The following is a 21332-nucleotide window of genomic DNA, read 5'->3' on the forward strand; positions in this document are numbered from 1 at the left end:
ATCTATTACAGCTACCGTCTTGTTTCTTTCCTCCTCTTTATTTGTACCCTTCATCTTAAAATTCTGCCCGGAGGTTTCAGGTCGGTGCTTTGGAAGAATGAAATGGAAGGAAAGTTAGAGAACAAAATGAAGGCCAGGCATGCTATAAGGGGGTCATCGGTCTTATGTGGCGAAGACAGCCGAAACATTCTTGAACATGGTTTCCGCTAACACTGCTCTTACTTTTTTTTCGGTTTACACTAAACTCAGTCGTCGTGTCAAAAGTCTGGGCCCAGGCTGAAGCCCATTAACTTGAGCTCAATGAAAATTATGATTAGCTCAGGGTAGCTCACGCTGGCTTAGAGCGACCCAGACCAGCTTAGGCTATGGCAGCAACTGCTCGGTTCCAAAGGCAGAATTAATAATTCTATATGTCAGTTTTGATGTCCTCTTCTAATTGTACTTGGTAATGAGATGTATCAGGGTCATATTGATGTTTCTTTGTTATCTCCAGCAGCGTGGCGGCTTTTCTTTTACACATCTCCATCAGAATAAAAATGAGGGGTTTCGAAATTCTTTCGATTGCGTCGAACCAGTTCGTTTAATCTAACGCTATGTCAAGATCCCACTGGTACTTATACGTTTGTATTTCAGTACCAACTGAAGAGTTCCACGGTACGGGAAGCCCTTCAGTTGGGGGGTTAGGTTCAATATTTTGGTCATATTGACAAGCCATTGGCTCGATTTGCCCCGTAGACAAGGCAAACTTGACGTCATACAGCCCAATTATGAGTCCCGATCAATACTAGAAAGACTCATAATCTAGTTTCCAAGATATCATCAAGCAAACATTCCAATTATTTGAGATCTCATAGTTGCGGACATTCTGGATGAACGCCTGTTCTGCAACACAACGCCTGCTTATATTGGATTCCTTTCTGGGCACTCAGCCGAACCATAGTTTAGTGTTCTTAAACGATGGAAAGAACGCATACTCGATTGCATTGAAGCATGTGGTGATGTCCGTTGGTACGACGGGCTACGATTGTTAATGTATCTCCAAAGAAATAATATAAATACCCGCTTTTCTTTGGTAAGCTCAGTGGAAAGCTGCTCGTGAACAGCCATAGTCCAATTCCAATGGTCCCTTCAGGGATCTTGTGTTTGCGTTACATTTGCCCCTTGCAAATGTGAGCAATTTTTGTCCTTCGAGGGCAAGCTGGCGGCATGGCCTTCCGAGTCAAAAGAATAAACAGATACCGGATTTTCCGGATTACCCACAGATAAGTAACTCTTGAGGCCGAGGAAAGAGCGGAAAGTGGGTGGATTTCTTAAGACCGAGTCCAACGTTTCGCTCCGCTGTTGCTGCAACCCCACCTCACAGGCTCCGCTGGGCTGAAGATCGACGTCCAGTTGGCCATTCATTCCCCTTGACCTTGAAATTGTCTCCAGGCCGACGACGCCGCAAGGACCCCATTCTGTAATGCGGGAACATCCCCCCTAATATCCCAGATCTCCGTTCGGGGCGGCATGTTGCTGTACATACTGGAGCCAACAGCGATCCAAGAACTTAAGCCACGCTACGATTTCATCCCAATCAATGGCTCGCATTGAGGCAGGTATAAGCCAGTCGTGCATATCGTTTCCCTTCCGAATACGACATCAAGATCCGAGTCAAACGACGCTGTTGGGTGAGTGTGCCCTTAACAATGGGGTGAGAGGAGCATGATGGCTTTCAAATGAGACTGGGGAGGTGGACAACGCAAGGTAGCTCGGGTCGATGCATCGTAGTTGCCGATGAACTCTGAGGTCACCGTGCCAGTACCCAGTTTAAAAAGAGTACAAAGAACATTATATATCGGGATGCTTTTCTGCTCAAGCGTCGTGCGATTGGGTTTGGAATCGTAACCTAACAGCAAGTTTTGAGTGCTGTTCACGCTCGCTCAACATCCGACAAAATGAAGTTCAGCACTTCCTCCCTGCTGATGGCAGCGTCCCCCGTTCTGGTCCTCGCCCAAACGACTGCACAACCTGCTACTGCAACCTCCGGGTCCGGAAACATGCCGTCGGTAACACTCGATTACTGCACTGTCGTTGCCACCGCCGCCAATGAGTCCGTTGGTTACTACAAGTACCAGAACATTCGCTATGCCGCTGTTCCGACCGGTGACCTCCGATGGGCTAAACCCCAGCCGCCGCCAGTTGAGACGGAAGTCAACACTGGTGGCCTGGCCTCACCAGACGTCGCATGCAACACTGAAGAGGACTGCTTGTACGTCGACGTCTGGGCGCCTGCAAACCCGGAGGGCAAGAAGCTCCCCGTCATGGTTTGGACGTATGGGGGCCGCTTTATTTTCGGCAGCAAGTCGGAAAACACCCCCGAGGGCCTCTTTGACCTATCTACAGACTTCGTTTACGTCGCTTACAACTATCGGCTTGGCATGACCGGTCTGGCTAACGGCCCTACATTTTTGCACGAGGGCGGCACGTCAAACGCAGGCACTTGGGACGTTCAGGCTGCTTTCGAGTGGACGAGGAAGTACATTAGCGCTTTCGGTGGGGACCCAGAACAAATAACCGCCGTCGGCTTTTCCGCCGGAGCATCCCAGACGCTCTTCCAAATGACTGTGAGGATGGCAACCACTTGATGCAAGATCCGAGATTGACTTATACCACATAGCGTTTTGCTGGACATGCCGAGCAATTATTCAAACGTGCGTTTGTAATGTCGCCTGGCTTCCTCCCTGCAGCCGGCCACAAGCAAGCTGAGGTACGGACAAGACTCCACCTGCTAGGACCTAGTAGCTAACCTAGACATTATCTAGTCTTTCTGGCTAAATGTATCTTCTGAGGCTGGTTGCCCTGGTGGGAACCTTGAATGCATGCGTGGTGTTGACTTTGACACTATCAACACCGCCGCCACTACCATCCAGAGCGCCTACAACTACATATTACAGCCCCGGGTTGATGGCGATATTATTGCCGATACTTACGAAGCTCAGTTCTATCAGCGACGCTTCAACTTCAGCGGCCCAGTGGTCGCTACTCACGAGCTGCATGAGTCCAATGGCACCCCTTATACCGGTGTAAACACGACTGATGATGTTGCCACGAACCTTCGGATATTTTTCCCCGCCATCGAGGACAGCGTAGTTGAGGAGATTCTCGCGCTGTACCCGGAGAGTGATTACACCGAACCAGGCCTACGCTTCGCCGATATGAAACAGCATTTCGACTTGACGGCCCACAACCTGGCCCTGACCCATGCCATGAACAACAACACATGGAACGGTTTGGTGGCTTTGGATTCGGCCACCCATGGCACTGACCAGAGCTACTACTGTAAGCATGGTTCGCAGTTACCTCTGAATGTATCTGACTCTTAGCAGGGCACAGCACCTACTCGCTCTCCAGCTCCTCGCCCAGCAACAGCAGTGGTACCCCCACTTCGACAACTTCTGCTGCTACCGCTACAACTACTTCCCCGGGAATCAGCATTGATCCCAATGTCAACGCGACAATTGCGGTATGCATTGGTTGCTAAGAAAAGAGACACTCGGTATCTAACGAACCTCCAGACTATGATGCAAAAGTACCTTCTTTCGTTCGTCCTAACTGGAAACCCCAACACTATTTGGCCAGAGGACAAGATCGAATGGCCCAAGTACAATACCAGTGCCTCTACCAGCACTCAAATTGTCTTTAACACCACCTTTTACCTAGACGAGGACGACTTGGCCAACGACCAGGCCTATTTCTGGAACAAGGCTCTTTGGTACTAAGCGTGACCATAATAATAAAGATATCCCTTACTAGGTCTAGCCTTCACACTTCTCACCTGACATGAATTTTACGGGAGCGCCAAAGTCTATATGAATTCTTATGTGGTATCATAATCCGTTGCATTAAATCTTAATATTCTACAAATGTGTCCCCTCGGCTATCTCCGATGTTCCGGTTGCCATCCTGGCAACTCTTGTGGTGCCGGATAGTGGTCCTGTACCAACGGCGGCTTCCACTCATTTGGCGCCTCGTATATGTATTGAGGCTGTGGGCTGATGTATCGCTCAGGTGGCGGTCCGGGCGTATAATACTGGACAGGCGGGGGTATTGCCTCATCTTTGGCGCGATTCTTCCGTCGACGAAGGAAGAAGAACAGCCAGGCGCCCAAAACGCCCAAGGCCAATCCCCCTACCGACCCACCGACAGCAGCTCCAATGGTGATTGTACGGTCGTTCGATGTGCCGGGCTGGTTGCTGGGGTCGGCCTCTGGGGTGCTGATTGGGCTGCTGGTCGGACTATTTGTTGCGCTGCTCAAGGCTACAGAGCTCGGATATGGCACCTGCGAGGGATTGGCAACTGATTGAGACGTGACTGTCAGGGAAGTGACAGTTGACTCGGATGTCGTTGTTGATGACGGTGTTGGCGTGGCCGCCACTCCAATGGTTGTGATTGCAGTTGCGGATTCTACATTTGCAATCCGTCAGCAGTGGTAAGTTTACCGGGCTGAGGGTGGTTGTGCTTACCTTGGAAGAACAAGACGTTTTGTTTAGCCGTGCAGTTCACGCGGTCCTGCACCGAGTTGATGCAATAGTACAACTCCTCCGCCGTCCCTACGCACTTTGCCACCCCGATGCCTCCGCCGACATTGTCGGTCTCCGGGTTGATGCAGAACAGCGGGCAGCTCGAACTTCTCCACGATCTATCAGTGCATGCCCCACGAACGAGCTCTGTTGCTCCGCCCTTCTGCAACTCTTTTCCCGTGGCTTGACACATGCCGTTTGAAAGACATGCGTAGCCCTGCCCACAGCAGGTCGACTCGGCCGTGCGGTCCTGGCATGGCGTATCGTTGGGGGCGATACTTCCGTCTGGGTAGTAGCAGGCTGCCCGCGCCCTCGCGAGGAGCAGAAGAGCGAGAAATACAGACGAAACGCAAACCATGTTGCGAGCGTTGATGTGGGACTTGTAATCTCGCAGTTGCAATTAAGCCCGGAACACCAGGTTCCAGACTGAAGTTGACTGAGTCAATGAGTTGGATCAGAGGGTTAGGCAGGCAGGTGAACACGGATGGAGCAGCCGAGGGGCAGGATCTGCGAGACACACTCAGTTATGAACCCTCTTTGCAACTGCTAACATTGACACCGCAAGTTGGGCCACGGCGCCCTCCCACAGCCTGGTCAAACCAAAATGTGTGATTGCCCAACCCCTTTCAGCCTCCTGCATCAGACTCTGGGCTACTTCAGAACACCTCCGAGGCACGATGAGTCCTCACACTGTCTCGCCGCTCCCTGGATGCTCAAGAGCCCAGTGTGTTTCCTTTTTCAATCACTGTCTGTTGGTTCACAATTCCAAGACACCAACGATGACAATTGTCATAGGAAAGCCAAGCAATATCCATGTCGGTAGGATCAAGCTAGCAGGGAGCATAACCAATCGCAGATGACCAAGAGTGGACTTTCCGTCCCGACAGTATGGTACGGCCACTAATATAGTCACTCCGGGCGCCAACCCGCATCCGCGCGAAATTAGAATGGCGACCTGAGCGCTTGTTTACCATGGGGGCCTCTGTTTCGGCCACTCTGCCTCGTTCATAGCTGGCAGGGCAAGGCTCTGGCACCGTTGGATCTCGCGTTGTTGCGAGTTCGAAATCCGGACTGAAGAACGAGGCGACGATAAAGCTGCGCTGTTGGCGTGTTGAACAGAGCCTGGACTGAACGCCAGGGAATGAAATACGAGAACATACAACGCTCCAAGCCAAGGATGTGCCCTAACCCCTGATCCAACAACGAAGCCAACGAGCCAACGCCGCCGCATCGAACCGATATGGTTATATAGCCGACACCCCATGCCTGCCGCCCAGCAACCCTCCATGCTGCAGGAACAATTGCAGCAGGCTGGGGGAATCTTTACCCTCAGGCCGTCTTCGCCCGCGTTAGACCCGTTGCGATCAGCCGCCAAGAGCCCGGAGATGGATGCAAGTGACATGGGTATCAAGACAGCAAACCAACCCAGGCGGGTAACGAAAAAAACACGCACGCCTTTAAGCAGGTTTAGATAGGAGGTACCTATGCTAAGTAAGGAGTTGAAGACGAAGATGTACTACTCATCATAGTTTTGGTGCAGGAATACCTAAGATCTCCAGCTTTGAACGATTGCGGATTTTTTTGTCACCCGCCTGCAACCGTCACCATGTCTGGGTCTCTGCACCACACACCATACCATATTAAGCGCCGAGTCTTTCCCCCCTCACCAGGCGGCAGGGCAAACACTCCATTCCTGCGCGCCTAAGCGAAGGGATTGATAAGGACGGAAAACCTGGCCGCATCGCTCGCCAGGTCGTGTGACGAATTCCAACGCCGAAGAGAAGCTGCGAAATCTTCCCCGGTCTCTCTACTCAACGCGCTCCTACACAGTCACCAGCGCGCAAAAATGATGCTATTAAGGCGGAAAATGCCAGTCGTCCTCGTCGCTTTCCCCATCTCGATCCTCCTCCTCCTCCTCTGGCACAACGATGGCGCCATCCCGTCAATTATATCTTCGCCCTCGTTGCCAAAGCCCGTAAAATGGAAGACGGAACAGGACGACAGGTACTTCTGGAGGACGGTCAAGGTCCACCATCCGGCGCCCTTGCCCCTCCGACAGCTCCCGGCGACCTCGTCGGTCCGCTTCCCGCAGGTCCAGGCGACCTTTCCCCACGAGGCCAGCACCGAGCGCCGCGTGCGTGAGGAGCGCCAGCAGACCGTCAAGCAGGCCTTCTCCAAGGCGTGGTCCTCGTACCGCGCCCACGCGTGGCTCTCGGACGAGCTGACGCCCGTTTCCGGTGGCCGCCGCAACTCCTTCGGCGGCTGGGCCGCGACACTCGTCGACTCGCTCGACACGCTGTGGATCATGGGGATGAAGGACGAGTTCTCCGACGCCGTGGCCGCGGCCGTGACCATCGACTTCACCAAGACGGACCTCGAGGAGATCAACGTCTTCGAGACCAACATCCGGTACCTCGGCGGCTTCCTCTCGGCGTTCGACCTCAGCGGCGACGTGCGGCTGCTGCGCAAGGCGGCCGAGGTCGGCGAGATGCTGTACAAGGCCTTCGACACGCCGAACCGCATGCCCATCACCCGCTGGAAGGTCGGCGAGGCGGCCAAGGGCGAGCGGCAGACCGTGGGCAACGGCGAGCTCGTGGCCGAGATCGGGAGCCTGTCCATGGAGTTCACCCGGCTGTCCATCCTGACGGGCGACCCCAGGTGGTGGGACGCGACGCAGCGCATCATGGAGATCTTTGACCGGCAGCAGAACCAGACGAACCTCCCGGGCATGTGGCCGCTGGTGGTGAACCCCGAGGAGGAGGTGTTTTACAAGGGCGACGACTTCACGCTCGGCGCCATGGCCGACTCGCTGTACGAGTACCTCCCCAAGATGTCGGCCCTCGTCGGCGGCCGCAGCCCCATGTACAAGAAGATGTACGAGGACGCCATCGAAAAGGCCATCGAGCACAACCTCTTCCGCCCCATGACGCCGGGCAACGACGACATCCTCGTCGCGGGGCAGGCGCACGCCAGGCACGAGAACGGCAAGACGCGCATCGAGCTCGAGCCGCAGGGCCAGCACCTCGTCTGCTTCATGGGCGGCCTGATGGCGCTCGGCGGCAAGCTCTTCGGCCGCGCCGAGGAGGTCGCCCTCGCGAGGAAGCTCGTCGACGGGTGCGTCTACGCTTACAAGACGTTCCCGCACGGCATCATGCCCGAGACGTTTTACATGGTGCCCTGTCCCTCCAAGTACGAGTGCGAGTGGGACGAGGCGCTGTGGAAGAAGCACGTCCTCGAGCGCGCCGACAAGGGCGCCGACGGCGAGGACCGCGACGCCGACGACGTCATCCGGGACGACAGGCTCGTCAAGGGGTTCTCGGCGGTGCCGGACAGGCGGTACATCCTCCGGCCCGAGGCCATCGAGAGCGTCTTCGTCATGTACCGCACGACGGGCGACGCGGCGCTGCTCGAGTCCGCGTGGGACATGTTCACGTCCATCGACAACGCCACGAGCACGAAGCTCGCCAACACGGCCGTGTGGGACGTGACGGCCGAGGGCACGCCGCCGCCGGCGGACTCGATGGAGTCGTTCTGGATGGGCGAGACGCTGAAGTACTTCTACCTCATCTTCAGCGAGCCGGGCCTCGTGAGCTTGGACGAGTTTGTTTTCAACACCGAGGCGCACCCTTTCAGACGGTGGAAATAGTAGTAGCAGTAGTATTAGACATTGGCGGCCATGGCATTTTAAAGCGTGCAACAATCATGTCTAAATTGACGGGCATGAACACTACCAGCCGGCGCTTTTCTTCTCGTGAACCCCGACAGTAGCCTTGAAGGTCCGTTCCGTTACTCGGGATCACTTATAGCTCCTCCTTCTCACCCGCCGCACTCTCCTCCGTTTTCTGGCCGGGCTCGACGCACACCCACTCCGCGCCATCCCAAACCCCCTCCGTGGGCCAGAGGCAAATCTTCCTGACGTCGTCCGCGAGCACCGGCCTCCCCCCCTTCTCCACGACCCTCCTCGCCTCCATCTCCTCCGGCGCAACCCCTTCCTCGACCCACCTCCGGAGCCTCTCGAGCGCGTCCCATGGGAACGGCGCGCCGTGCAGGGGGAAGCAGTGGTTCATCCCGGGGACCTCGAAGTACCTCCAGTAGTCCCGGATGTCCACGCCCCTCTCCGCCTCGAGCCGCCGCGCGCTCTCGTAGAACCCCCTGCCCACCAGTACCGAGATGGTCTGGTCCGCCATGCCGTGCCACATGAGGATCTTGCCCCCGCGATCCCGGAACCGCCTCATGTCCGGCGAGCTGCCGACGATGGACTCGTACTCCTCCACGCCCCGCCGGAACACGTCCCGGTACGCCTCCAGCGACAGCGTCGAGGGGTCGAAGTCGGGGTCCTTTTCGATAAACAGCCGGATCCACTCGTCGGTGACGTCGAACGGCACGCCCGTGCACCCGTCCCTCCTCTCCTCGTCCTCGCAGACGCTGTTCATCAGCCCGAGCAGCCCGTCGAACGGCGCGCCCGGCACGTACCCGGGAAACATCAGCCTCCCCTCCTCGTCCTCCAGCCCCCTGACCACGGCCCGCACGATGTCGACTGCCTCCCTCGAGACCGTCTTCTGCTTCCCGTCGCACACGAACGCCCTCCCGGCGGCGCTCTCGACGTCGAACCGGCACGCCCCCAGCCTGCCGATGATGCCGTCCCTCAGGCCGTCCGTCATGTCACACGCCTCGACGGCGGCCTCGACGACGGCCCCCAGCTCGCAGCGCCCGGGCCAGTACCCGCGCTCCCGCATAACCAGCTGCGGGTAGTACAGCGCCGTGACCATGGCGGGGTGCTCGACGGCGGGGCACATGCTCAGGACCCCGTCAAAGTCGGCCGGGTACCGCTGCGCCAGCGCCAGCCCCTGCCGCCCGCCCGTCGAGCAGCCCTTCCAGTACGCGTACCGCGCGCCCCGGCCGCCGAAGTACGCCTTCACGACGGCCCGGCCCACGACGGCGAGCTCGTGCAGCCCGCGGTGCCCGAACCCCACGGCCGCCGCCCAGTCGACGTTGCCCCGCCCCGCAAGCGCCCAGTCCGCCACGGGCGTGCCGCGCCGCCGCCCGCCGTCCGTCACCGCCGCCGCGTACCCCTCCTGCACCGCCGCCGCCGCGTAGTCGCCGTCGACGTCGCCCGCCACGAACCCGCCGCCGCCGAGCCCCACCAGCCGCTCGTTCCAGCCGCCCGCGTCCAGCGGCAGCCACACGTGCACGCTGACGAGGTCGCCGTACCCCGGGTGCGTGTACGACACGGTGACGTTGCAGAACGGCCTCACGCCCGCCGTCGCGGTGGTGGGGTCTGCGAAGAGTGAGGGCTCGTGCGCGCGGCCCGGGAACCCCGCGAAGCCCCTCACCTCCGCCGCCGTCGTCCCGACGTGCTCCGTGCCCAGGATCTCGGGGAAGGCGAAGGCTTCGGGGCGGCATGCCGCGGAGACCGCAGAGGCCCCCGTGAGGCCGAGGACGGCGGCCGCGGGCAGCCCCGTGGCGGCCCAGGCATTTCTGGTGAGCATTGTGGCGAGGGCCCCCTTGGTTCTCTGTTATGCTGGCTTCTTGTGAATCTTCTGTGCCAGTCAGGCTTAGTGCGTGTGTGCGTGTGTGCGTGTGCGTGTGTGTACGTTCGGACGTCTGGATATATACCCGTACAGGCGAACTGAAACCAAAGTCGAATAATAGGATTCAAATACGTAATTCACCCCTCACCTCTTCCCCCCCTCCCGGTCCTTCGTCTTCATCCGTCCCCTTCCCCCCGGCTTCCCGCGGACCCCACATCTCGCAACAGCAACCAGCCCGAACAGAAACAGAATGCATTAACGCCAGTCCCAGAAGGGAAAACGTCGAGGATGAGCGACTCCGGGCCCGCGTGGGAGATGCTGACGACCAGTCCCAGAAGGGAAAAAGTCGAGGATGACCGACTCCGGGTCTCGCGTGGGAGATGCTGACGACCAGTCCCAGAAGGGAAAATGTCGAGGATGACCGACTCCGGGCCTCGCGTGGGAGATGCTGGCGATGGCAGCACAAGCAGCAGAGCCGCACCCGCAGACGCCGAGCCTAGCTGAACAGCCCCCCGTGTTCTCGGTGACGCCCCCATCGGAGCGGCCCCCGTCGCATGCGCGCCAGTCATCAAGAACAAACAAACATACACGCCAGCTAGCACGCAGCAAGCTGGGTGGGTTGCCCAGTCGTTGCAAAATAGCCTAAAAGTATCCGGGGTCCACCTCAGATGTCGGTCGGCACGCAGGATCGGCATTCCCGGGCGGCCGGTCGCCCAAACCATCGCCTTACCACAATGTACGCCATTTCCATTTTCCTCGGGGTTTGGGGCGGACTTGGCGGAAAAGAAAAGTACCGCGGAGCGAAGCTCTGATCGCTGGCCGAGACACCGGCCATTGGCTCGTTGCTGACATGCAAGGCCAAAGATACAGCCGGCGCCCACATCATCGTGCATAATGGTTGGCGCACTCGCGTCTTACTTGTTAGGTCCCGAATCACAAGCCAATTCAGCAGGCAAGGTAGTCACAGCCATCAACGGGCTTAGTTAGCACATGATGCAGGATGCAGATAAGAAAATCATCATTGAGAACATGTGCGTCGTTATTCCCGCCCATTGCACGCCCTAAAGACAGATGTATGCCACCGCTCCTCGGCGATGGGCTCTGAGCCACCGCTTCCAAATCTGTGAGCAGTATCCCAACTCCGGTAGAGAGGAGAGAAAACAGTTGGTGCCAAGCTCGATATACGCCTATATATATCCGTAAACCACCGTTCTTCCCAGTTCTCGGCCCGCGAGTGCGAGCCGGTTGTTGCCCGTCCTCAACAGCCAGAAGAGCGACTCATTACTATCCACCCCTAGAACCATCATCCTAGAATGAGTGGGTATCTCATTGATCGTGAACAAGCGTTACGGGGAATCAAAAAAACATGACAGGAATCTCTAGTTATGAAAGATGGCCGTGGAAAATAAAAACTGCTGCGCAAGCTTTCCAACATCACACCAAGTGACAGACGGAACAAGAAAACGCGAGTAATCGGACCGGATATCAAAGAAGAGGAAGAAAAGCACCAAGCGTAGAAAACGACTGGTTGAAATGAGATGAGACGGGGGACGGTGACGTCCAAACAGGAAAGCAAAAGCAACGCTATGTACCGACGCCAACGGGGAAATGCAACTGCCCACCAGCCAAGTTGAAACAGGATATCATGATAAGAAAGCGACCGTATGTCACGCAGAGCTGGAGCCAGTGCTTCTCTGCCGACATGTGACGTGAAATAGAAAGGTCATTAAATCGTGGCGTAAGTGTATGTGTCATGCTTGCGGAACACGGCGAGGCATTCACGACAAATCGTAAGTGGAAATGTTCAGTAAGCGGTGGCGGTCGTTCCCTCGCTCGTGGCCACAGCCACCAGCGCCTCGAGCCGTCTGAGGGGGTCGGGCTTGCCCGGCTGCTGTTGCTGGGGCGGCTGGGCATCGGCCTGTCTGCCCGGGAATCCAGGGAAGGCGTTCATGTTGGGGTGGACCATTCGGTTCACATGCGGCCCACGAGGATCGTGGACCGGCGCTTCCGGTCGGGGGCCATGCACCTGGCCGACGCCGGGCCCGTGATACCATCCATGACGCTTCGTGTCCCTGTGTGCGATGGAGGGCGCGGACATCGTGTGCTGGTGGTTGCGGTGGAAGGCGGCATTTGAGCTGGAATACGACGGCGGGTCCACGTCAAATCTCACCGTCGGCGGGTTCAACCGCACCTGCTCCGCCTGGGCCTGCACGGCCTGGTTCACCTCGTTCGCCCAGGCGCCGGCGCTGTCACGCGGCGGCGTCGTGTTCGACGTGATGTCCAGTCTAGTCAGGCCGCGGTGCAATCCCATGTCCCACTGGGCAACGTTCCTCCGGTCGTCGCCGACGGCATCGGTGCCGGGCAAGAGTGCTCTTGGGTGGGCGGCCTCGGAGTCTACCATCATTGGGGACGGGATCCTTCTGGGGGGCGACAGCTGCCGCGGCAGCAGAGGGTCGAACGATTCGATACCTGGCAATCGCAGGGTCTGCTGCGGGTTGGGAGCATTGGCGATGGGCGGTGCGGGGTTCGGCTGGATCTGGCCCGGTGTCAGGACGTTGCTGAGATGGCTAGTGTTGGTGTTGAAGTTTCTCGTGTCGGGGTGCCAAGTCCGCCGGCGCCACGCCTCGTCGGCAGCCGAAGACGTAGAATCACGCCTGGCAGACCATCCCGACGTCGGTGTCGTAGGGGACGCCAGGTGGCTGCTGGGAGCCGGGGAGAAGGCTCCCATGTTGGACGAGTTGACGGGTCCAGCGCCGTAGACGAGCCTGTTGACCGGAGTACCATGCGGCGACTGGAAGGGGTTGACGCCGGAGGGTACGCTGAGCCGCCGCCCGGGCGTCCTTGAGCCAGAAGAGTACATGCTGTGGGAACGGGAGTGCGACGTGGTAGGGGATGCGATGCCCGAACCCCATCGGGGACTGCTCTGGCCGGTGGAGAAGGTGGCTGACGTCGGCGTGCTGTAGTCGGTCGGCGAGACAGGGCGATAGCCGTAGGGCCCATCCGCGGCGTTCCGGTAAGATTCGAGGGACAACCGCGAGCGGGGATCGGCCATCACAAGGGGCGGAGGGCGCCTGCGAATGTCATCGCGCACTCCGAAAGCTGAACCGATAGAGCCGACACTGGCGATACTCGACGTCGATAGCGATTTCGAGTGTCCTCTGACCGGGCCAGTGGCACTGCCGGCCGTCGACGCGCGGGCCCTGCCGCCTTGTTGACGGACCCGCTCGGTTCGCATCTGCCTCTGGAACCTCGCGCCAGTTGCGGCCAAGGAATCTATGGGGATGTCTTCGTTGACGTGCACCGTCTGTGCGTGCTGTCGCAAGTTGTCGAGGCGGGAGAAACGGCGCGAGCAGTGACATTGGAACGGTCTCTCGCCGGTGTGTTTCCTGAGCCGGTTAGCAGCCGCCACCAGCTTTCATTAGTGATGGGGAAGCCCTACCGAATGTGCCTGGCCAAATGTTCGCTTCGCGTGAAGCTCAGGTTGCAGGGCGGGTAATCGGTGCAATAGAACCGCTGTGACTTCTTCTTCTTGTTCGACCGGGTTCCGTCGGCATTCACGCTGTCATCGTCGTCTTCGGATGCACCGTCGTCTCCTGCACCGGTCTCGCCGTCGGACTCGTCCATGTCCACATCCTCCGAGTCCCTCGATTTCCTAGAGTGCTGCGAGTTCGCTCTTGTGGGGGTCTTTGCCTTTTCGGCGCTCTCGGGAACCTGAACGGCCTGGGGGAACGGGGAGCTTGGAAGCGGCTTCTGAGACGCCAGACCGGCGTTGCTGCTGCCGCTGCCGCTGCCAAAGGTCGCCTTCGTGGGCGTCTTCGCATCTTCTGCCAGGGGCTGCGGAGTCTGCGGATGTGGTGCAGTGCTTGATCTCGGCGTTGTGGGTGACGTCGTCATCTTGTCGTCCATGGTGACCTCGGCGGCAAGCGGCGAGTTCACGGGTCTAAATGCGGCAGCCATGGTAATCTGCGCCGCAGGTGTGGGATGAGAGGGCAGTGTGAAAGATATCCCGCTGCGATCCTGCAACCGTCGAGCAGAGTATGCGCGGTCACAAGCCGGCTAGGCGATGGCTCACTGGTGCGGGGAGGGCGGGCTGCGCGGAAGTGGTGTTTGGGGACGATTTGGGCCGTGAGAAGAACGGGGTGAGAGGGAGAGAGAAAGAGAGAAGAAAGAGGGGAGGGCGGGGGGGAAGAGGGAAAAGAAGAAAAAGGCGACGAGATCCGAATCAAGTCATCCGAGGAGTACGTCGAGCTTTGGGGCGTGTTTGTGGGGGGTTCCTTTTTTCCGATTTCGTGTGCTGGTGATGAGTTGCGTCGAGGAGCGAACAAAGAGGTGAGAGTCGCAGAATGCAGATGGAAGTGCGACGGGAGTCGATGATCAATCCCGGGCCAGGGAGTGGGGTGGTGGTTTGCTGGACAAGGTGCAAGGCCGGTTTGGTAGCGTAGCGTGCGTGGTTGAGTGGAGGACGAAGAGAAGAGAGACAAGTTGGTAGGGCGAGGGGCAGGCGGCTCTAGAAAAGGACTGCCAGGGGAGTGTGGCGATGAATGGCCGATGATGAAAGACGTGCCCTGATCTGACCCTGCTGGCTGCAGTAAAGTGGTTCCCAGTGGTTCCTCGCTGACTTTTCTTTCCCCTGCCTCTGGCTTTGCGCCTGCTTGCGTTCGTTCGAGTTTAGCGCGAGGTAGTGTCAAGAGCTGGGCGGAGTCTGTCTAAGGTAGGTTGGAACAGCCAACCAACCAGCCTCCTCTTGGGGTGTGTATTGGGGGGATCCGGCGCACCAAGTCGGCGAATTTGGGTGGGAGCGTCTGTGGGCTATCGTAGAGCCAATGCAGTCCGATCCAATGCCAATCAAGATCCGAGAGAACGGGATTCCGAGCTGCTGGAGGGGGGTGCTCTCTCTCGGGCAGAGGCGAAGACGACAAGTGCCTCGCTTGCGTATTGCTCACGGCGAAGGTGGTCCTGGGATTGCTGGGGCTTCGCAAAATGTGCTTTGCTCCTTTTCAGTTGGCCGATAATCGGCTGAAGTTTACGGGGCGTTGGATGGTGATGAACCTCTTTGGGTTTGGTTACACGAGCAGCGACCGATTGCAAGTTCGCAAAAAAGCTGGATATACTGGAAGAGAGCGGGCAAAAGGTCAAGAGCCTGGGAAGGGAAGAAAGGAGGAGAATGTCGGCGGCGCGAGGGCGAGGGAGGATCGGTAAGTAATCAGTTGAAGATGGCCGCGCCGTTGATGGCACCCCAAAAGCGTAGGGGAAGCGCAGGCGGTACGAGACGAGTTGGTGGACACAAGGGCAGGCAGGGCAGGTCCCAGGGCCAGGTCCAGGTCCAGGTCTGGGACTAGGACCAGGGCCAGACGCCAGGGTCAGGGTCAAAACCAGGACCTGGCGGCGGTAGTGGTCTCGGTGGAGTCGATTGGCGGGAGGTACAAGGGGTACAGGGCGGTACACCATGGAAGTCGGACGGTTTGATGGTGGGATCCCAGTCAGCCGGGCGGTTGGTGGTCTCGCGCTACTGCGAAGCAGACGGACTGGCGACGGGCGGGAGGGCGACGAGAGTCGGAATGGAATGGTGGGAGTTGGTGCCTTTCTGCCGTTTGTGAGCGGGACGCTGGCGGAAGAGGCTCGCTCACTCCCTTGACTTGACGGGCTCGAGGAAACGGAGGACTGCGTCGAGCGTGGCGCCCACAGGCAGGCCAGCTAGCGGGCGGGCATGAGGAGGAGCTTGGAAGAAAGCGACAAGGCGCGGTGCGAATCGGGAGTAGAACGTGTGGTGACTCCCCCCAAGCCGAGCCGGGCCAGGGAGGGGGTGGTTGGTTGGCGGCGGCCGAGGGGAGGGGGGATGTGGTGACGGGGCAGCCAGGGCTAGACGTAAGGTACCGATTATGGCTGGCTGGGCCGAGAGAGAGACTGGGATGCACGGCTTGTGTGTGCGTGCATGGTATATTTAGTGCTGTGTGCTGTGGGACGGCTGTCCGTGGGCATTGAGAGTTGCCAGGAACAAAGGATGAAAGGTCGAGGCGCGGAAGCGGATTGGCGGAAAGGTTGGGGAGGCTTGACGGTTCGAGGTTGACGAGATCAAAGTCAAAAAAGAAGCCGCCGGAGAAAGGAAGGGAGGAAGAGCGCGGGCGCGCGGGCGAGCGAGCGAGCGAGAGACAGATCCGAGGTTGCGACGGCTGGTGGTGCTTGCTGACGGTGGTGACGGGCCAGGCGGTGGGTTTCCGTACACCACACACAGGACGGACAGACGACGCCATGTCACTTGGACAGCCAAGAGCCCTGCCCTGTCCCGCGGGTTTCCTTGTCGTCGTCGCCTTGGGCTGCTACCCTACGCAGGGGTAGACCGCAGGGCAAGCGGAGACAAAGTTTTGACGGATACGGACGCAAAGGGGGTTAACGGCACGATGCATTCGGTACCACGATGCCTGGGTGCTCCAGGCCAGAGGCAGAGGTGGAGGCGGCAACGTGCGGCGGAGGAGGATGACGGAAGGTGAAGTGTCACTGGGCCAGATATCCAGGGTATCCGTGTAAGAAACGAGTCTCGAGGTGTGTAATGAGGGTGCGCGTGCGTGCGTGCGCCGGCGCCGGCGTCGGGTTTGGCCTCGGCGTGTTGGTTGTTTATTAGTGAGTTGATCCAGAAGACAGCCAAGGGGCAGGGCAGGGCAGGGCAGGTGGGAAAGGGTACCTTGGCCAACGTACGGGATACCTCTGGTGTCGACAACAGCAACCGTAGCGTACGAGTACGTAGTACGTAGTGTTGTATCTACAGCCGGAGGACGAGAACGAGGACGAGGACGAGGACGAGTGCAGTGCACCAGGCGGGCAGAGGAGAGGGAGGGGTGGCAGTCGGCGATAAGGATAAGCCCCGACAAGGCAATGAATGACACAGCTTCGACGAGAGGTAGACAGACACACACCAACTGGCAGCACCCGTACATGGCGAGAAGAAAGCAGAATAGGTACCTATCCACTATGCGATGTGAAGGGCAGGCAGGCAGGCATGGCTGGCGGTTTACATTGCACTTTCCCTCTTCACCCCGTCCATCCATCTGTGGCTGCCCTTGCACAACATTGCGTGGGCAGGGCCGCAGACACAGGAGCAGGCACTTTGACTGAGGCAGGCGCCTACTGTACCCGAGGCGTCCGAGCCGGCTTACCTAAGGCCGCGGTGCTTACTCCCTACTGCTTGCTTCTTGCTGCGCGGCAATCATGCAGCGGTGATACGAAAGCACCAAATGTACACAGATAGATAGAAAGATACATAGATACATGCATAGATGGAAAGGGGACCGGGCGTACCTAAATAAAGGAAACAGCGACGGCGGCGGCGCTGGTTAGATCCTTCCTTTCCAGAAAAGCGAGTGGTCGGTGGCCGGTGGCCGGTGGCCAGTTGTCGAAGTGCCGGCGCAGCATTCGAGCAAGGCAGGCAGGTAGGCGCAGATAGTCAGGCAGGAGGTAGGCAGAGAAGGCAGGCGGAGGGGACGGGCGGAGAAAGGGCAGGCAGAGAGAGGCAGAGAGGGAGAGAGGGAAAGAAAGCGAGGGCAAAAGAGAGCAGGCGGCAGGCGCTTTCGCAGCCGACTCGGATATCCACTGCGCTGCGTTGCGCTTGGCTTGGGACGAGGCGTCTTCGTTGTCGCATGTACCTTTTCGGAGCGGACGCCGTGCAGAGGGTACATACGCCCACCGCACGTCCACGGCCGCTGCCCCTCCCCCCTCCCCCTCCTCGACCCCCTCCACGACCCCCTCCACGACCCCCTCCATTGTTCTGCCCCTCCTCTTTGGCTGCACTGCATCATGCGAGGGGTTGGGTGCGCTCTGGCGCTCTCCCACCTCGCACACGGGCCTCTTTTTTCTTTCCTTTCTTTTTTTTTCTTTCCTTATCCATTTTTATTTATTCTTTACTCCTCCTCATGGGCCACCGCTAGCGCCAGCTTCGCACTAGGCCAGGCACATGCGGGAGTAACGCCGCATATGGTGGGCCAGGTGTTGGCGTCTGTGAGTCCCGTCCCTGCCCCTGTCAGTGTCAACGTCGTCGCCCCGGAGCAGTCCAGGGGAGGGGCTTCCTTTCTATTTAAAAAACCCCCCATGGCCGGGAAGCGAAGCGGACGGGAGACGAGGTCGACGGCGAGGGACAGTGCGCGCGCCGCCGCTCATGGCCGCCCGTCAGCCGTCAGCCGTCGCCCGTCACCCGCCAAGGCGAGAGCCCACCCCGCAATCAAGGCACCGTTCGTGGCCACTATGTTCGCTTCGCGTGTATGAAGTTGATCGTTGTACCCTGCAGCACGTCTCCCGACTGACGAACAAGTGCTGCCAAGTGAAGTGTAATTGTGTCCGGGTCGGCATCGAGGCACCGCCGCCCTATACTACTGTGGTACCTATATTGCAAGACGGAAGCCTCCTCAGGTAAACGAGCGAGGGGGGCGGGGGTCCGGCACGGGCCACGGCGAGCCCAACTACGTACGGTGTGTTTTGTTCCATTTTTGTGTCCTCTTTTATTTTTATTTTTATTTTATTTTAAACTCCATCTTGGGCAACGGGAGGTACCCGTCAGTAGAGTTTGGGTTGGGTTGGAGCCGAGACTGGAGACTGACTGGAAAAGGAAGCGAGAGACCCAGGCCAAGTCGAGCTTGTTGCGTCTCCTTCCGTCGCTTCCGTTTTGCGTAAATGCCGTCCTCCGAACACGTCGCGGCAGGAACAAAGACCCGAAGCATGTTAATTAAAATGTGTGTCGGACTAAGCACCGTCACGGGGCCAAGTCAAGCATTATGTGCCATTTGCTGGTGGTGTTGCAATCCACGTGTCTAATAGAGGAAGGAGGATAGACATGCTTAAGCTCCAATCGGTTGATGCTTGCTTCTTGCCTCTTGCTTCCTGTCTCTTGCTTCTTGCCTCGCTTTCTTCTGTCCATCCATCCGTCTTTCCTTCTATCCTTCCGTTTCTTTCAGGCCCTGGTCCTGGCCCTAGCCCTGGCCCTGCCTTGCCGCCTTGGATACATGGAGCTGGACCTGGAGCTGAAGCTAGAGCTAGAGCTGGGGGCAGCAGCCGGGGCAGGCTGGAGCAGGGACCGGAACAGGAACAGAGGCAAGAGCAGGGCCAGGAACAGGCAGGAACGGAACCAGGAACAGGCAGGCGCTATTGCCAAGGCGGGGGTAACTCTTTCACAGCGAAAAAAAAAAAAGAGAAACAGCAACAGCGCGCACGGCACGGCAGGAGCAATACCCAACACCCAACATCGGAATCGGATGTTGAGTCGTGTTTCTTCCCTGCCCGATCTAGATTGATTGTCGATTGTCTCTATCCGCCATCTCCTATGTCTCTTCTCCGCTCCCTCTCGTCTCAGACTGGGGACCCGACAATGCCACCGGCCGCCCGTTGTCCACGTTTTCTCCCTCCGTGTTTCCCATCTGCCGTCTCCTCTCTCCCGTCTGCCATCCGCCATTTACCCTTTGCCATCAGCTCTGTCTCGGCATCAAAAACTCCATTCCAGTCTGGTCACAGCCTCGACACCTCGAAATTCCCCAACTCCAACACATCTCGTACACACACCACTTCCCCCTAGCCCAAGGGATGATGCACGCCAAACGCACGCCAACCCACCACCACACAGCACACACACACACACACACACTTACAGACTTGCTCACTCATTCACTCACCCATACACACCCACACACGCACGCGCGCGCCCACACACACACTCTCTCGCAACACACTCTCGCTTGCGCACTTTTGCTCTGCAGGCATACCCATCCGTCGGGTCCCTCGATAGCCATCACACGAAGAGCAAGTCGAGCTCCCTGCAAGTCACCCTCCAATCGAAGCGAAACAAGATCATCGACAGACATTCTGTCGCCATCTTTCATCCAAGCCCAGGCACCCACCTCTTCACCGAAACAAGGGCTACCGCTGTCCCTTTCCCAGCCACAGTCAAACCCTCGACATGACCTATACCCATACCTTGACCAGGTCCAACCCAGCAACAGGCACCGCCAAAATGGACACAGAGACATCATCATCACATCTCACCAGCTTTGAGTGAGCCCGCCCTTGTCCCGTGACAACCACCATCCCACCAAGACGATGTGAGCATCCCCTTGTGCCTGGGCACCTGCCCAGGGAAAGCTCTCCCTGAACTGCCAAGGAGATTGCCATCAATCCAAGGCGAACACACCTGTACATGCCGACGCCTTGATACATCCGCCAGCCATGCTGACACTGATTACCTCCACGCCAAGGCAACACTGTTGAAAGAACATTACCGACTTTGCCTGGAAACAAACTCGAATGCTTAACCCTACTCCTAGATCGCATTCGCGATCAGACACGCCAGCTTTGCGAGCCGGCAAATCAGAACCAGCTGCGCTGCATCGTCTCTGCCGTTGAATATAATTTGTTGAATTCAAATCGTCATGGCCGCCGTGTGACAGTCGGCTCTGCCAGCTACAACAGTAGTCAAAAGACACACTCAAATCCAACGTTTCGGTCTCGCCCATGCTATACCACCGCCACCTTGCTCATTGCACGCTACACTCACTACCTGTCCTTCAAGCCCCTCGCGCCCTGCGGTCCGAGCTTGGTCCGGTCACCTCCGTCGTTATCGCTGCACCTGGACATCTCCCTGGCCTCTGCGTCCTGGTTGCTTGGGCCCTCCAACCTCTCGTTCGTCGCAACACTGCATTTACTTGCCGATCTGTGTCTTCTATCCGCCGCCAGAGGGGGTTTTCCCGGTCCATATTCCACACGCACAGATTCTAGACGCCTTGTCTAAAATGTCCTTCGGCACCCTTTGTGCCTGCATGCCTGCTTGCTTTTACTGCGTCCGCCGCGGCGTAGCGCTTCGGGAGGGAACCCCGCTAATGGTGCCCCGCACTTGACCGAACGCGGGCGGGCTGTCAATTGTGCTCCTTGGCCCTGGCGCTGATCGCCCCCCCCCCCCCCCCCGGGCCTGGGGGATGCCCGCAGGGACAGAAAGGCACTGTTCTTTAGCCTCTCGAGCTGACGCTTGTCGCATTCCATAGGGCGAGGATGCCCGCTGATCTGCAGCGTATCGCAGAATTCCTCAAAGTTCCACCGTCGCCGCTGAAGATCACCAAGACTAAATGCCATCATAATGCCGGGGAATCCGGGGGTATGCCCAACAAGCTTGTTCCAGGGTTATCCTCCTGTCCCTTAATGCCATACTTGTCCTGACTTGGCTACAATGATACATGCTCTTTCAACGTCAGGCGTCTGCCGTGTTAGTCGG

General features: G+C 58.2%; 5 protein-coding genes across 5 annotated transcripts; 2 read left to right on the plus strand and 3 right to left on the minus strand.

Annotated features, from left to right (window-relative positions):
• Positions 1-1937: 1937 nt before the first annotated feature.
• Positions 1938-3761, plus strand: EsH8_I_000245 (uncharacterized protein; the record flags this gene model as incomplete). Its single annotated transcript, XM_083267658.1, has 5 exons — positions 1938-2606; positions 2660-2749; positions 2805-3321; positions 3369-3505; positions 3558-3761. The coding sequence occupies 5 exons, from the start codon at positions 1938-1940 to the stop codon at positions 3759-3761; spliced, it is 1617 nt and encodes a 538-aa protein (XP_083118096.1).
• A 158-nt stretch (positions 3762-3919) lies between these two features.
• Positions 3920-4920, minus strand: EsH8_I_000246 (uncharacterized protein; the record flags this gene model as incomplete). The annotated part of the gene is made up of 2 exons (XM_083267659.1): positions 3920-4446; positions 4506-4920. The coding sequence occupies 2 exons, from the start codon at positions 4918-4920 to the stop codon at positions 3920-3922; spliced, it is 942 nt and encodes a 313-aa protein (XP_083118097.1).
• Positions 4921-6408: 1488 nt separating this feature from the next.
• Positions 6409-8208, plus strand: EsH8_I_000247 (glycoside hydrolase; the record flags this gene model as incomplete). Its single annotated transcript, XM_083267660.1, has 1 exon — positions 6409-8208. The coding sequence occupies one exon, from the start codon at positions 6409-6411 to the stop codon at positions 8206-8208; it is 1800 nt and encodes a 599-aa protein (XP_083118098.1).
• Positions 8209-8362: 154 nt separating this feature from the next.
• EsH8_I_000248 (uncharacterized protein) lies at positions 8363-10051 on the minus strand (the record flags this gene model as incomplete). Its single annotated transcript, XM_083267661.1, has 1 exon — positions 8363-10051. One exon carries the CDS (start codon positions 10049-10051, stop codon positions 8363-8365), a length of 1689 nt encoding a protein of 562 aa, XP_083118099.1.
• Positions 10052-11897: 1846 nt separating this feature from the next.
• On the minus strand, positions 11898-14050 carry EsH8_I_000249 (C2H2-type zinc finger protein; the record flags this gene model as incomplete). The annotated part of the gene is made up of 2 exons (XM_083267662.1): positions 11898-13479; positions 13533-14050. 2 exons carry the CDS (start codon positions 14048-14050, stop codon positions 11898-11900), a joined length of 2100 nt encoding a protein of 699 aa, XP_083118100.1.
• Between the last annotated feature and the right edge of the window lie 7282 nt (positions 14051-21332).

This window comes from Colletotrichum jinshuiense, chromosome 1, assembly GCF_051148585.1.
Source record: "Colletotrichum jinshuiense chromosome 1, complete sequence".
Classification (NCBI taxonomy): Eukaryota; Fungi; Ascomycota; class Sordariomycetes; order Glomerellales; family Glomerellaceae; genus Colletotrichum; species Colletotrichum jinshuiense.